This window comes from Mus pahari, chromosome 12 (assembly GCF_900095145.1).
Source record: "Mus pahari chromosome 12, PAHARI_EIJ_v1.1, whole genome shotgun sequence".
Taxonomy (NCBI): domain Eukaryota; kingdom Metazoa; phylum Chordata; class Mammalia; order Rodentia; family Muridae; genus Mus; species Mus pahari.
This window is the reverse complement of record NC_034601.1, coordinates 3576750-3592979: the sequence shown is the minus strand read 5'-3', so window position 1 is coordinate 3592979 and position 16230 is coordinate 3576750. Positions and strand designations below refer to the sequence as shown.

General features: G+C 41.7%; 1 protein-coding gene across 37 annotated transcripts in view; it reads right to left on the bottom strand.

Annotated features, from left to right (window-relative positions):
• Rbfox1 (RNA binding fox-1 homolog 1) overlaps positions 1 to 16230 on the bottom strand; it is a 1661838-nt gene that overhangs the window by 76281 nt on the left and 1569327 nt on the right. For 31 of the 37 annotated variants that reach the window (XM_029544519.1, XM_029544538.1, XM_021209994.2 and 28 more), the window contains one exon: positions 6667 to 6747. The exons of the other annotated variants lie outside the window; for them this stretch is intronic. In XM_029544519.1, coding sequence (XP_029400379.1) covers positions 6667 to 6747 — 81 coding nt within the window. The remainder of the gene's footprint in view (positions 1 to 6666; positions 6748 to 16230) is intronic. 37 annotated transcript variants of the gene reach the window in all.

Sequence of the window (16230 nt, the reverse complement as noted above, 5' to 3'; positions counted from 1 at the left end):
GGACCAAAAGCCATCACTCAACTTGCTCACCTAAATCAGGTTTTATCCCTGTGTGGAACCGGTGATTGCCTTCCTGAGACCATCACTTAGATCTTTAGCACTTAGAGCTATGTGCCATTTCTCCTTTGCATGAAGCAAAAAAATGGGGTTAGTTAGTAACTTCTCAAGCAGAGGTCAAGAAGGTCACCAGCCCTGACCACTTCAAAACTTCTCTTACAAAGGACCATATGGCTCACTGCCTGTCTAATAATAGCATAGTAAACAGGTCACATTTGGAGGAATGCATCCTGCCTAAATTCTCCATGTTTTGCTCTGACTTCGGGAGGCTATGCACTGTCCTATGATACTTTTAAGTCAGCATAAACCAGGTCAGGAGGGAAGAGCAAAGGGGCTGTGCTATACTGTCATGCAGTCCTGAGTGACATCTTTCCCTCCTAACGCTGTTGGGTGTCATCAGTCACATCAGGATGGTTTACTTAGTATTAGAAACATTATGCAAACATGTATCTTCAAAAGCAGATGATTTCCCTGGGAATTATTTTCATTACAGGCTCATCCAGCAGGGTTCCTTTAAAAACTGTCTCCCCCACTGCATGTAAGGGTGTTACTTACAGATAATTATCTATTGGCTAAGAATATGGACAATTTAATTTGAAAACATTTAAGGCTAATTTAAAAATGGAGAAAAACCCTATTGAGAATTCTGTTTAGATATGTACCCCATTTTTAAATTGGTTATTTAGTTTGTTGATATCTAGTTTCTTGTGTTCTTTATATATTTTGGATATGAGCCCTCTTTCAGATATGTAAGTGGTAAAAAACACTTCTCATCCTGTAGGCTGAACCCTTTGTTCAGATGACCATGTCCTTTGCCTTATAGAAGCTTCTAAGTTTCTATTCTATCCAGTTCAGTGTATCTCGTTTTATGTCGAGGTCACTGATCTATTTGTATTGAGTTTTGTGCAGGGTGATAAGTATGGAAACATTATTCTACATGCCAACATCAATGATTTGACCAGCACCGTCTGCTAAAGATGCTGTCTTTTTTCCCCTCAGTGTGTATTTTGGGTATATATATATATAAAAACCAGGAGCCCATATGTGTATAAATTAATGTCTAGGTCTTTAATTCGATTCCACTGATCAACAAACATGTCTTGCTTTTGTGCCAGTACCATGCTGGTTGTATTATTGTAGCTTTTTGATAGGACTTGAAATGGAGGAAATTAGTGGAAAACACTTTAATGTCCAACATCCTTAGCCATCATGCAACTGCAAAGCAAAACTACTTTGAGATTCCATCTTGCATCTATTAGAGTGGCTAAATAGTCAAAACAGGTGAGGAAGCACACTGATAAGGAAGTGGAGTTAACAGAAACTCACACATTGTTGGTGGGCGTGCAAACTCAGAGCCACTGTAGAATTCTGTATGGTATCGCAGTTTTTGAAGACCATGGGAATTTACTGCTCTATACCATTCTTTAGCATATCCTCAAAGAATGTTTCATCCTACCCCAGAGACACTTGCTCAACCATGTCTCTGCTGCACCATTCATAATAGACAGAAATGGAAACAATCTAAATGTCCCTCAACAGAATGAAGAAAGAAAACGTGATCCATTTAAACAATGACGTATTACTTAGTCATTTTTTTAAAAAAAATGACATTGTGATAATTGCAGAAAATGGATGGAACTGAAAAAAAAAAAAAAAACATTCTGAGCAAGGTATCCCAGACCCAGAAGAACAATGTGACATGTATTTGCTTATGTGTGGATAATATGTTAAGTCAATGAAAGCCAAGCTACAATCTGAAGAACCACATAGGGTAGGTATAGAGTATGATACTAGAGGGAGAAATTCCTTAATCTAGTTCCCTTAGGAAAGGGAAATGGAATAGATAATTGTGGATGGACTAAGGCAGAAACTGAAATGAGAGGATTAAAAGGGAATTGAGGAAAGGTGGTTATGGTGGGAATATACAGAGAGACAGCTAATTAAGGGGCATTTGAGAGTTGTATGGAAACGTAATATAGTAGAAACCTTCTAAATTATATACATATATGAAGGTGATCTAAATTAAATTGCCAAATAATGGGGGATACAGAGTCTCAACTGGGCATCTTACATTATCAAAGAAGTTATCAGTATAAGGACTGGGTTCATCTAATTGTGTTGCTGGCCAAAGGGGCCCCTTGAAAATTCCCAAACAGCAGAGTCTATTGCCGGACTCTGTTCTCCACAAACTGACAGCAAGGTCCCACTGTTGACTACAATACCTACAAAGCTCACTGAACATGAAAATGTCGACTGGGTGCCTACATAGAGCCTCCACCCTCTGTTCTGTTGTATTTGGTATAGGAAGATACTCTGCTTGCTAACAAAGGAGAAACGTATACACTTAGTTAGCCACAAATGCTTTGATCTACTGTGGAGTTCTGCTTGTAACATATGCTAGAGCAATGGTGGCAAAAATCTTGTGGGCATAACTGTGTTGTCTTAAGGCCCACTCTACAAGAGGGAGACCATAGCTAACACCGCTTAGGGGAACAAGAGCCTGAGACTAGTTAGCTCAGAGTCTTTGAGTAAACAAAATCTTAAAACAACAACAACAAATAGTGATGAAATGACTCCTAATGACATTCTGCCGTACTCATAGATTAGTGCCTTATTCAGCCATTGTCAGAGAAGCTTCCTCCTGCAGCAGATGGGGACAAATACAGTGACCGACAGCCAGACATTAAGTGCAGAGTGAGAGACCTTGGAGCACTTAGTCCTAAATGGGATGTCTCCATCAGATCCCTCCCCTCAGAGCTCAGAGAACACCACAAAAGAGGAGGCAGAAAGAGTGTAAGAGCCAGTGTGGATGGAGGGTGCCAACGAAGCAAAGTCTTCTAAATCAACATGAGCAAACCTTATATAAACACACAGAGACTAAAGGAGCATACATGACCCACATGGGTCTACACCAGGTCTTCAACATCATGTATGTATGTATGTATGCATGCATGCATGTATGTTAGGGTTTTAATGGGAGTCCTCTGAGTATAAGATTGAGTGGGTTTCTGGCTCTTGTGCCTTCTCTTTGGATTTTTCTTCTGTTGGTTTGTCTTGTCAAATTTTGATTTCATAGTTTTTGTTTTATCTTATTGTATTTTATGTTTTAATGAATGACAACTATCTGCTAGTATAAATGTTGACAACTGAATTGTCAAGTATACCTTCTGAGAGGGGAAAATCAGTTTTCTCCAGTGGAGGGACAACCATTCCAAGGCAAGCCTCACGTTCAGGAGCAGTTGACCAACATATAATAGATTCCACCACAGGATTGCTTTTTGGTTGTGTGATTGTATTTGGTTACAGTTTGATTTTATTTGGTTCAATTCTTTTGTTTTGTTTTTTATTCATGTCATTTTACTTTGTTTTCTTGGTTTTGGAGAAGTTTGTTGTTGTATTGGGTTCTTGCTTGGTTTTTTTTGTTGTTGTTGTTTTGTTTTAGAACTTAAAGTTTGGTAGCTGGGGAGAGAAAGGAAGTAGAAGGACTTGGGAAGTAGAGGAATGTGATCAAAGTACACATACATTTAAAGATTGTAACAAAAAACTATAATAAAAATGGAGGAGTCCCCAGTGTGATAAATAGTATCAGAAGTCAGTTTACGTAAGAACAATCCAGAGTCGGTTATATACATTTTTCTCAGGATCATAACCTTCAGAAAAAATGGAGAAATTCTTGAAACTTCAAGATTAGAAAGGGTACCCTAAAACATTGCTAAGAAGTAAGGGAGCCTCCATTTGAAAGAAGCGACAGAATTCCTACTGAAAGTCTCTGCACCATTCAGGTCTCATAGACAAGAGAAGATGGCACTATTTGCCCTGGGAGAGTCTGACCTGACAGAAGAGGGCCCTGGATCACTTGGCTGATCCAGGAGTGGGAGCTATGGCTTGTTCTGGATAGGCATTTTCACCTGGTAAGAAAGAGCAAACTGGGATGACTCTTGCCAAGGCGGCAGCTTTCTGCAAACAGCTAGACCAAAAAGTAATGGTGCAGAGAGGAAGACTGGGCAGTGTGCCCCAGGGTTGTGACCAACCTTCCCTGGCTCTAGGGGAGCTCCTTGCTCTGAAACAAAACTCAGGCAGCTTGCCAATCTGAATATCACTGCTTAAGATAAACACCCAGGCAAGATTCTTAGTGAAAGAAACTAGGTTGTGCCTCCTTTAAAAACTTACAAAAATGAAATTAGCTATTAATTGCTTCCTTTAAGACTGCAATAGAAAAGGGCATTGATTTTAATATATTTGAAAATAATTGCTATGAACCTGAACATTCAACAACTGGGGCAACAGATTAAAATATAATTAAACAATAGCATCTGAGGAGGCCATTAGCATATTTTCTAAAGGTCACATGGCCGATCCCTGACAATAAGAAGTTGAAGATGTGTAGGCAAGCTGACTGACATTACTTAAAATAGGAGCTCTCTAAGCTTGTGGAATATATGTGAGGTGGTGATGTCACCACATACTCTTAGGACTAACAAAGATCCTTTGCATGAAGTTTTGGTCACTGCTTCTGTAAGAGACATTTTTGCAATAGTTGAGAATATCAGGCATCTATCAAGAATATACATTGAAGTAATATAAGTTTAAAATACACATTTTCTGACAAGTTATTACTATATAGCTAAACGACTGACTGGAATCGAACTCAGGGTACACCCGCCTTTCTCAATCCCTAATGCTGGGATCAAATCTATGTACCACCACACTTGGCAGTAATACACACTTCACTCAGTTGGGTTTTACAATCCTTATAGAATGGATAAGGATGGGGTCCAGCCTGTGGCTTTAATTTGCTATCTCCTGACATCATTTCCCCCAACAGATAGTTTGTGTGATATTTCTATATTATATATATATATATATATATATATATATATATATATATATATATATATATATGAACCAAATTTGCTTTAGAATATCTAGACAAATTCAAATTAGTACTTTCCAAGTTGTGTCTGGTTCACATCTGCAAAGAAGAAGGAAGAGTATCATAGAAGTATACAGAGTCAATCTGTCTAATATGTTAACTGACTGCTCTCCCCATGTGGCTAATTAGTGTGATAAATTCAAATAGCATCTCCAAGACCCACCCACACCGTCCTGTAGAACATATATTTAGAGAGTATTTTCTAGAAATTCTGTGGGCTGATAGTAACACTATGCATCAACAACTCTCTGGAAAATGGAGTAGAAACAGGATGGGCAAGCAGGTGGAAAGAACCAAATGTTGGTAAATGCCTCTGGACACCGAGGTGCTCCTCTGGCTCCAGATAATTCACTGTCCTTAGCACCCCGACTCCCTCACCTGCAAAGCAAGCAGTAGAGGACCTACCTGGAGCAGGCATGGAGAATGCTAACATCTACGGTGACTCACAGGGGACAATTTGCGTCCATTCCAAAAGAACCACTTCTTGTCAGGGTTTATACCCTCCTCATTTAACCAGCTTACAACTGAGTTTGGATATGAAATAGCTGCTGATTTCTGTGTCTCACACAATCAGTGTGTCCCAGGATTGTCACCATTAAAGTTTTGGACTTAGATGGCCTCTCTCTGGTGTATCTCGCTCTTATACTCTGGGGACTGAGGTATCAGATTTTTCCCCAGCAATGAGAAATCTCTTTGCTTTCAATTTTGTGACTATCATGAGCTTCCACATCAACAATACCCTTCTTTCAGAAGCCCATTGGCCAGCCCAAGAACCTGCAGACATCCTTTCCAGTACTAGCTCTAAAGAGGACACATTTGCCAACTAAGGAAACCTCACAGCCCTACAATTTAGTCTCTTCATTAGATAATAAATAAGGACTAAGTCCTGACTAAGATATGAAAGGAGGAGGCCCAAAGAGCCTAGGTTTGGCTTTGGTTGTCCATTCTGCTCTGGAATCAGGGAGGGTGCTCTACAGGATTTCCACCCAAGCTTGTGTGTAGTCTCCTGCCTCTGGCTCTTGATGGCTATATTTACATTTAGATGTAAATATATATATATATATATATATATATATATATATATATATATATATACACACACACAATTTAACCAGGGTGATTTTGAATTGCTGTTTTCCACTTAAATTGGAAAAAAAATCCCTTAATTTAGCACCCCTCACATTGGACTCACAAGCCTTGCTAATGAGCCATAAGCTGGCTATATTTTCCATAGTGAAATTCATCTACAAAGGGACAGACCAAGTCACCTGCTGAGATATGGTGGGGGGGCTTTTGGGGGTAGCTGGCATATTTAAAATGTGTTGCCATTAATTTTCAGAGCTATGATCAATGCAGTCAATGGCCTCTAGTTTCCCTCCCTCCCACAATCTTTCCCACCAACCAATTCCCATGTCCCATTCTGGCTGTCAGTCAGGACAGGTTTAATGGAGAATGGCTGGTGCATACCTGGGAGGCAGGATTACTACGAATGTGAGCAAGCAGAGGGATTTAGATGCTAAGACAATGGAGAAACAGACATGCTCAGGAAACGCCACTCCACCTATGGAGAGCACAGCCAGAAGGAGAGAACAGAGACTTACATGACGAGGGAGATGAGTGGACTCATATCATATATACATATCACAAAACAAAAAGAGCCACAGCTGTGGGCTTACTTGCAGAAGTATATACAAGTGAACTGGGGCCACTGTACATGGAAGATCCCTCCTGGTTGGCCTGGCACAACAGCACCGTGCCTACAAGAGAGAGAAAGAGAGAAAGAAAGAGATGGTCTCTGGTTGGGGGACAGCACACTACATCTGAGAGCAAGGCAATACAAACAAGAAAGGCAGAGAAATGAAAACACAGCCACATCTCAGAGCACAGGAAGCCAAAGAGATCAGAAGAAACCCACCCACTTCCATAGCCCACCAAATACATGCTGTGCCATTTCATATGAGGGTTAACTGTAGGGTCCAATTAGTAATAGCCCGCTTTTATATACACAATGGGAGTGGTGTGGCATTCTCAAAAGGTGTCTTAAGAAATAGCAGACAACCTGATACCCATGTCCCAGTAAATTTTCCCTAGATAAATTCATTTGATCACCAAAAAATAAGAAAAAAATACACGAGTGGTAGGGGATGGAGACAAAAAGACTTTGGAAGGAAACTAGAATGGTTGGGAGGAGAAAAAGTGGGTAATGGAAGAACTGATGAAAAATATACACATGAAATGTCATCATGGAAGCCATTATCATATATAATTAATATATGTTAACAAACAAACTTTAAAAATATTAATAAGAACAAGACAGGAAATTGGACTGAAACACCACTTTGTCATGTGATCTTGCATATGTAGCTGAAGATGGCCTAATCGGCCATCATTGGGAAGAGAGGCCCCTTGGTCTTGCAAACTTTATATGACCCAGCACAGGGGAAGGCCAGGGCCAAGAAGTGGGAGTGGGTGGGTAAGGGAGCAGGGGGGAGGGGTATGGGGAACTTTTGGGATAGCATTTGAAATGTAAATAAAGAAAATAATTTAAAAAAAAAAAAAGAAAAGAAAAGTCACTGGGTCTCTCTGTGTCTCACCATTCCTGTCTGAGAAACTGAGAAACGGACATAAATATACCTACCTCCACCAGGCGCCCATGGCAAGGGCTGCCACTTAAATGATTGCCCCACAAATGGGAAGTTCAGGTGTTGATTTGTTTCCCGGAAATTTCCCCTACCCCTGCCCTAAACATTCATCTTGGTGGAGGAGCTCTTTAGAGGAAGAGTAGAAGGAAGGCAAGGCAGAAAAGAATGCTAGACATGTCTTCCCTACGGCCCACCCTGGATGCATGCCCGACACTGTGGGGAATGACTGTTGGCCTACTTGCTTCAGATTGCATCCCAGGAGCTCCTTACCTCCTGCTGCAGTGTCTGCTTAACTGACCTGCAGGCAGCCAGCACTGCAGTGAGGGCTTGCCCCTTCCTGATTTAAAGGACAGGGCAGCTGGCTTCTTGTAAAATGGAAATTTACAGCAGGGAGGAATGGTGGCATCCTGAGAGAGTTCCTTCTCTGCTTCCACCTTTGAACTACCCACTCACATCAAGGATGGCTGGCCCGAGGACGGCTGGCCGAGGACGGCTGGCCGGAGGAGGACTCTTTTTGGAAGTTAATTTACCACTGCTACCTCTATTAAATTCAAACTCAAGAACTGCAAAGAATGAGTAGGGCTCGGTGCCCATGGGGTAAACCAGTGAGGGATGCTGTAAAAACCTCCCTGCTTTCAGTTCATTTTCCTGACTGGGCCAAGTCAAGTTTCCTCACTTATTTTGTTACCGTGGCAGGATTGTCATCTTCCACAAAATGAAGCCTACCTCTTGAGCCTCAGAAACAAGTCCACCCTAGGGAATGGGTCTAACATCTTGTCCTACATTATACCAAGTTATACAGACATGTAGTTCAAACTCCCAGGTGTCATTAGGCTCAAAAACAAGAAAGTTGATGGTCTGCCTGCCTGTGCACCACCACCCAACTTTTGCAGGCTCTAACAAGATACATTCTCCCTCAAACCCATGTCTACCTTCTCTCTGGGCTTCTTTAGAATCTGAAACCTATTTCCAGGTTAAAATAAAAATGTGTGTGTGTGTGTGTGTGTGTGTGTGTGTGTGTGTGTGTGAACACATGCACAATCAGTCAACATCGAGTATTTATCCTCCATCTTATATTTGAAGTGAGGTTTCTCTTAAAACCTGAGGCCACCAATTCAGGTAGGCTGACCAGCAGGCCACTGAACTTTTTATGTGGATCCTGAATATCTGAACTAAAAAGCTCTCATGTTTCTTTGGTATGTATTTTATAAGCTGAGTTATCTCCCCAGTCCCCTCAAAACAAAGATTTCATTCAAATCTCAAACCCATCTCTTCTTCCAGTCACAATGCCTACTAATGCTTTTCCTGTCATATAAGAAAAAAATAGCTTGACTGTAGCACACTTGTCTTATGCTTGGACCTGAAGAGGAGCCATCCATCTCTCTTTCTCCTTTGCACTCAAAATAGTCCAGGCATAAGAATGAACCCAACTGGTATGGCTCAGCGGTCAGTGCACTAAGAACTTGGCTGGGCCCCTGATCAACTTTTGCTGAATTGATGGTTGTCTCCTTTCTACTTCACTTTGTCATCATACAAGAGCTATCCCATGGTCTAACTGACCCTCCATAAACATTTCTGGTTACAACAGGTGACTGGCACAGGTATTAAGAACAAATCCCCACCAGCGAGGAGGGAAGAGTTCTAAAATCAGTCATTGAAGATGGGTTACCCACCAGGACAGGCAGTTGTTCTTGCAGGGAGTCCTCTGAAAAGCATTGATGTGTGACCTTGCCATGGGTGGGTATGCCATCTGATTTTGTTCATCGCTCAAACACTTAGAAATGTAGATTACTAAAGGTCACAGAGAAAGCGATGACTCTGAATCTCCAAAATGAAGACACTGGCAGGTAGATTTTGAGACAGTCCCCCACCACTCTCTCCTGTGCATCCCTGGTTAAAATTCAACCTTTAAAACAAGATCTTAAGTTTCTTGGTGGAAGGTGGGCCAGAATTTCATAAAAGGAAAAATCATCTAATTTTAGCCAAAATCACAGCTAATAGACATTTCAGGATCTGTTGTTAAAAATCCCTGGGTCAAGTTTCAATATCCTTAGTGCAATGTGTAGAATTCTCCTGGGATCCAACACAGATTCTGAGTAGAAAGCTGAACGCTGGCAGGGTTTAATGACACTCTCCCATTGGGCTATGGATTCTGAAAAGCCAGCCCAGAATCACGTCTCTGAATGTTCCCTTAGTAGTACAGCAGAACAAAACGATCTTTACACAATGATTTTGACCTTTTGTAAAACAAAATCTATGCTTGGTCATAAGACTTGGGTTTGATTTTACCTAAAAACATCCTCTAATTGAATTTGCATCGTGCTTATAGTGAGTTATGTTCCCACTTTGTGACCTTTGTTTAAAGGAAAACCTCGAGTTCAATAAAAACACAACCCCACAGAGGAACGGGGTAGTGCCTACGGATCTCCGGGAGAGGGCTGTTTAATGCAGATATGTTTAAAAAGTAGGTTAAGTAGCTAAGAGGGTACATCATGCCCTATAAAAACTGTTTAGAAAATCACTGGAGGCCCTTCCTAACACAGTATACACATAACCTCTCAATTACTCCCTTGAATTCTGTCTTCTCCCATTCCCTAATAGAGACCACAGGTCAACTGTGAAAGAGCACCACTCATACAGGGTGAGTGTATCTACTCTTACACAGCTGTTCCTTGGCTTAAAACTTATTGGAATGAAAGGGGTGACAAGAGGGGTGAATTACAGCTCTACCGAATCTCCAGCCAGAGCAGACGTCACTAATCAGTTTTAATATCACCTATTGGTCCGCAGTGTCCCGGAATGTGCAGAACTGTTCTCGACACGACTACTGGCAACTGCTACCGCTCGATGTGAGGTGGTATGGAGGTGAGAACTCTATACCCTCCTTGCCCTCAGGGTTGAGGTAAATCAGATGGAATTGGCTTCTCTACCTCTGACAGAATTGAATATTAGTAATTGCATATGGCGAAGCCCTTTTAAAAGTCGCCGTTTCCCGTGTCCCCTCTGCATAGTTTATAAGTGACCTCTTCCAGTCCTACTCATCAGGAATGAATTAATTACTCCCTCTTCATGATCTTATCATACCCATTTCAATTCCCAGGCAGATCCTTTTCCCTATTTACATATGGGTTTTCCCCATAGAAACCCCCAAGGCAGACCAAATCATACTTAACATTTTATCCATGGCACCTAGTGAGACACCTGACCCTGGGCAGGGACTAATTAGTGGAGTTGAGTTAAAACACCCTTTTTTTCTTAAGAAGAAAAAAGGATCTATATTTTTTTGCCAAAAATAGTGCTTTTCCAACCAAACTCTCTGAAAGGTGACTTCTACTGCCTGATATTTAGGATTGGAAATTTAACTGCTTAAATATATTCACCAGTTTTCTCTAAGATACCCATCAATTTCACCTCTTTCCTAGGATTACTAACAGAGGGGAGGGGTGTGTAGTGAGGTAAATGCCTGTGAGTACACGGATACTTGCTACTAAGCCTATCACTGAATCAGATTTCTCTAGGCCAGAAGAGGGGTCTTTGTCTAAGGTTGTCTACCTTATTGTTTTGAGCCAATGTCCCTCACTGACCTGGAATGTGCCCCTTTTGTCTAGGCAAGGTGGCCAGCCAGTAAGCTCTTGGGAACCACTGCCCCAACCCCTAACTCTAGGGATATGGACAGGTTCAGCTTTTAACCTGGGTGCCATTGAATTTGCCCAGTCGTCATGCTTGCAGAGCAAGTGCTGTTACCAATGGAGCACATTGCCAGACCCTTTCCTGGGTTCTTTTAAGGCTGAGTCATACAGTTAGCTGGACAGCAACCCTGGTTGCCAAGTCCTAGAGCACTGATAACTCTAGCTCATCTGCAGCTGCAAGCAAGATAGCCCTCTTTCTGAGGATGATTAGGCCCTGTTCCAAAGCTCATCAACCTTATGCAGAAGACCACAAGCTTCTGCTTACCCAGCTCTGGGAAGATGCACATAGACTGTCACAGGTAAGATTTTAAAGTATCTATCCTGGCAAAGGGAAGCCAGTGGGATGTCTGAAGTGACATCAAACCCTTGCTCATCTGCACATTTCCCCTGGCATGGGGCATGGGGGAGATGGTCATTATTCTTGACTCTAGCAATTCAGACTGGAAGGGACATATGTCTTTTCACAGTCAGGAAGGATAGTGCCAAAAGGTTTAACCTTGCTATTAATTATTAAATAAACAACCTAGATTCAAACAAGCAGGAAAACAAACAAACAAACAAACAAAAAACCCACTGCAGCTTCATAGCTTCTACAAAGGCAGCTGCTTTCAGACACAGCTCTGACATCACTTGTTCCAAACAACTGGAAGTGCATTCCCTACGTGTCTTCTTTCACCTGCTTCTAATTGAATGAGCATCTTCCATTTGGCCCATTCTAACTGTAAAAGGTTTATAATTAAGTCTACACCTTTCTCTATTCCTTTGGATCTAGGAACCTAGACTGAAAGCAGAGAACCAGCTAAAGACAGAAGTTCTGGCTTCTGAAGTGTCAGGTGACACTTCTGAACAATAAAATTAGAGACGGGGAAGAAGAAATGAAGGGTCTTTATCAATGTTCACTTAGAGTCAAAGGAGCAACCTCCCCGCCATCATCCTTGTGAACGACTAGGCCTTGCTCTGGATTACTAGAATGCAAAGAGAAAGAGAAGAACAACAAACAAGCAGAGCATCCAACAAACCACACCATCACCAAAACAACAACAACAACCACACCACCAACAAACCACACCACCAACAAACCACACCACCAACAAAACAACAACAACAACCACAAAAGGAAAGCCTAGAACCATACGTCACATGTTTGTGAGGTTTTTAGTTCAGTCCTCAGAATTCCTGTTTAAAGCCTAGCGTGGTATGGCAAGCACTTGTAATCTCAGTGGGAGCTTGGTGCGGAGACTTAGAGATAGGCAGATAGATCCCTGGGACTCACTGGCTAACTAGCCTACGGGAATTAAAGAACTCCAGGATAGTGAGAGAGCTCCTGTCAAATGAACAGCATAGATAGCAACTTAAGACTGACACCCAAGGTTGACACTGATGCTCCCTCCAAATGTTCACAAGTATACACATACACACAAAGGACATTCTGCATGCCTAGTCCCTAGGAGTGGCCAATTCATTTTATCACCCCAAGACTAATATGTTTGAAAGATCTTTTTTTTTTCCTCTGCTTAAACATATAAAACCAAAGGATACCTGGGCTTCTGTAAGACCATTTGAACAGTGGTGCACCCATTCTTGAAGGGTTTGTCTGTCCTAAGTGCATCCACAATCCTTTCCTCTGCTAGTCAAGTCAACTAAGAAGAGAGCTCTCTGCTGGGCTCTTCATGGGTTTTCTCCTGCCAGTGGGCATGGTAATGTGTCTGACTGTAACAGAGTGTGAGGGAGGAGGGCTAAGGGTCGTGTGAGAGCAGGAAGCACATTGCCTGAGCTTAGCCCGCTCTTTTCCTGGGTTCCTCTTGGGAATATAGGCTGTAAGGGTCAGTGGTCAGTCTGTAGGGATTTTTAAGTGTCGACCAAGTACAGAGTGACTTGCTGGATCTAGAAGCTATTTGTGCAACTCTGTGTGTGTGTGTATGTGTGTGTGTGTGTGTATGTGTGTGTGTGTGTGTGTGTGTTTAACAGCATACTATCTTTTTAAAAATGAACATGATTAGGGACAAAGACAAACAAGGAAAAACAAACAGACAAACAGACAAATAAATAGTTCTGAGCACCAACTTTGGCCTATTTGATCAGCAATATGATTCACTGGTATTCAGAAAATTAATAATCTATTTCAAGACGATTTTCATTATATATTTACAGCTGGCAAGAATGGTCTTGTCTTTCTGCTGTCTACCACAAGCAGGACCGAGAAAACCTAGGAGTCATTAATGCCAGAAACAGTTTGATTTTGGCTGGGTAGGGACAGGGGAGGATCTGGAGGGATTGGGGTAAGGAGAAAACATCATTAAAATGAACTGTAGGAAAACCATCTAAAGGAGGACAATCTATGTGCATGTGTGGATGTTCACGTGTGTGTAGGTGTGTGTTGAGACCAGAGGAAAAACAGGAAAAGTTGGGCACCACCCACCATGCTTATAAAACAAACAAACAAACAAACAAAACAAACAGAAACAAGACAAGTTCTCACAATGGCCTGGAGCATGCCCAGTAGCCTAGGCTGGCTGGCTAGAGAGTCACTGGAGAGATCTTCCAGTCTCCACTACAAAGTCATTGAAATTATAAAGACATGCCACTATGCCTGGCTTGTCTAAAAACAGACAAAATAACTAACAAACAAAAACCTTGACGTTTGGGGATTGAACTGAGGTCTTCCAGTGTAAGTACTTCCCCCGTGGAGTTACCTCCCCAGCCACACAAAGGGATGTTGGCCTGCCTTTGCTCACAGTCAATCAGGAAGGGTCAGTGGTGTTGGTCAGTTAAGATTTTTTTTTTTTTTAAGGCAAAAGAAAACCCATTCATTTTCCTCCCAGAAGCCTTGCTGAAGAATAGCAGATTATTAGGGCTCCAATAATTATTCACTTTGCCAATGTAAATGTTTGTCTCTTCTATTGTTTTGGGGTGGTTTTTAAAAGCTTTAACAATTAGCATAAAAGTAAGGAAAAAAAAGACATCTGAATTGAATGACCCAGCTGTGGGCATATGAAAAATGAGCCCCCTGCTAAAACAGAAACCTGTCAATTTCTTTGTATATGTCACTAGACTTTGGAAAAGGTGCCCACGCCCTGCAGCTTCTTGCAGTCAGCCATATCATTAGAACCCAGGCAGGACTTATTACATACGGACCACCTGGGCCCTTCAGGGCTTCTGACTCCATAGGACTTGCAAAGACTTAAGTGTCTTAGAAGATCCCTTGTCCTGGAAGGACCAAGGGCCACCCTTTGTGAAATGCTCACCTTGATTAACTCCTCACATCTCCAGGACACTAAATTGAGGCATTTAATATAACCTGAAGCAAGAGGGAAACGGAGCATCCTCCCAGAACTCATAGCAAGGAGGTCTAATCCAGAGGTTCAGAAGTGTACACAAACAGCAAACACATCAAGGATGTAAGTAGGATAAAGATCACCATAACAGATCTGTACCAAATACTGCCAACCACACCCTGTTTTTTGTTTGTTTGTTGGGAAAAACTGTTGTATGTAGCCTAGGCTATCCTCCAAGTTTTTAGCCAAGAATGACTTTGAACTCCTCATTTTCCTGCCTCTACCACTCAAATATGAGGCTACTACACTCAGTTTCTATAGTGCTAGGGACAGAGCCCTAGGCATCGTGAGTGCCAGCAAAGCACATCTATGAAAAAAGTGCATTATGTCTGTCCTTCTCATCAATCACAAGATAGATGGTTGTCTTTGCTCTGTAACCTGGTGAAGAGAGGCCTCTCCTAGTACCAGTTGCTCTGTGAACTGTGGAGGTAGGCTGCTATGCATGTGTGGACTACATGATCCTTGAGAGGACCCTGTGAGTTTTCCTTCCCTGGAGAGAGGTGTGTGGGCGACTCCCTGTTATGGAAGAGATCGCATGTCTCAAAAACCCGTGTGGTCCAGCCTTAAGTCCTGGGAGTTCAGAGCTTGACATACCAAGGGATGATCTTCAGATATTACAATAGGGTTAAATGAGGCCGTGGTGGACCTAATAGAGTAGGAGTGCTCTTTTTCTTCTAAGAGGGAATTTGGATACAGTCTTGCACAGAGAGAAGACCTGATGAATGTACAAAGATGTCAGCCATCTTTACAAGCTAAGAAAGGAGGCCTCAATGCCTTACTCTTTTGCTGTTAGCCTCAGAATTTTCAAAATATCTCTTTCTGTTGATAGTTACCCTGTCTTTGATGCCTCTGTAAGTCCCAGCAAGCTAGTGCACACAGCAGTCCCTTCACAGACCCTGTCTGGAGGGACACTGAGACACCCTACCAGCTTGTTCTTCCAGGTGACATCTTCCCAACTTTGACTTTCCACTAGACTCAAAACTTTGGGTTGTTCCCATTCACACTGTAAGGGAAGAGACTGTTTCTGACTGACAAATGAATCCAAAGGCAAAAGGGGCTGTGGATACTTCTAAAGTCACACATTTTTGAACACCAGACAAGCATTAAGTTAACACTACCACAGTTCTAATGTTCTTAAAACAACCTGAAAGACAAGCTTCTCTGACGGTCTACAGTAGAGCTTCCAGTACAGGGATATTCCCTTTTATCTGGGCACAAACATCACTGAAAAATGTTGCGCGCGCGCACACACACACACACACACACACACACACACACACATATTTCTTATAAATCAAAATGTGTTTCAATTGCACTGGGAGATTTCCATATTTAAATGGGCCTGAAGCAAATCCATTCTGTAAATCATCTTTCAACTTAATTTATCTTTCTAACTTCTGATTTTCATACTATTCATCATTTCTTATCTTTCATTTTGCTTCTTAATTTTTGTCACAATTTTGGGCTTTGCATAAAAGTTCCAAGAACAATTCCAAGAATTTGTTTATAATTTTCTCATAGATTAGATGAATAAAATTTTAAGTGACTCTTTCATTTATCTGTTCCCAAATTTT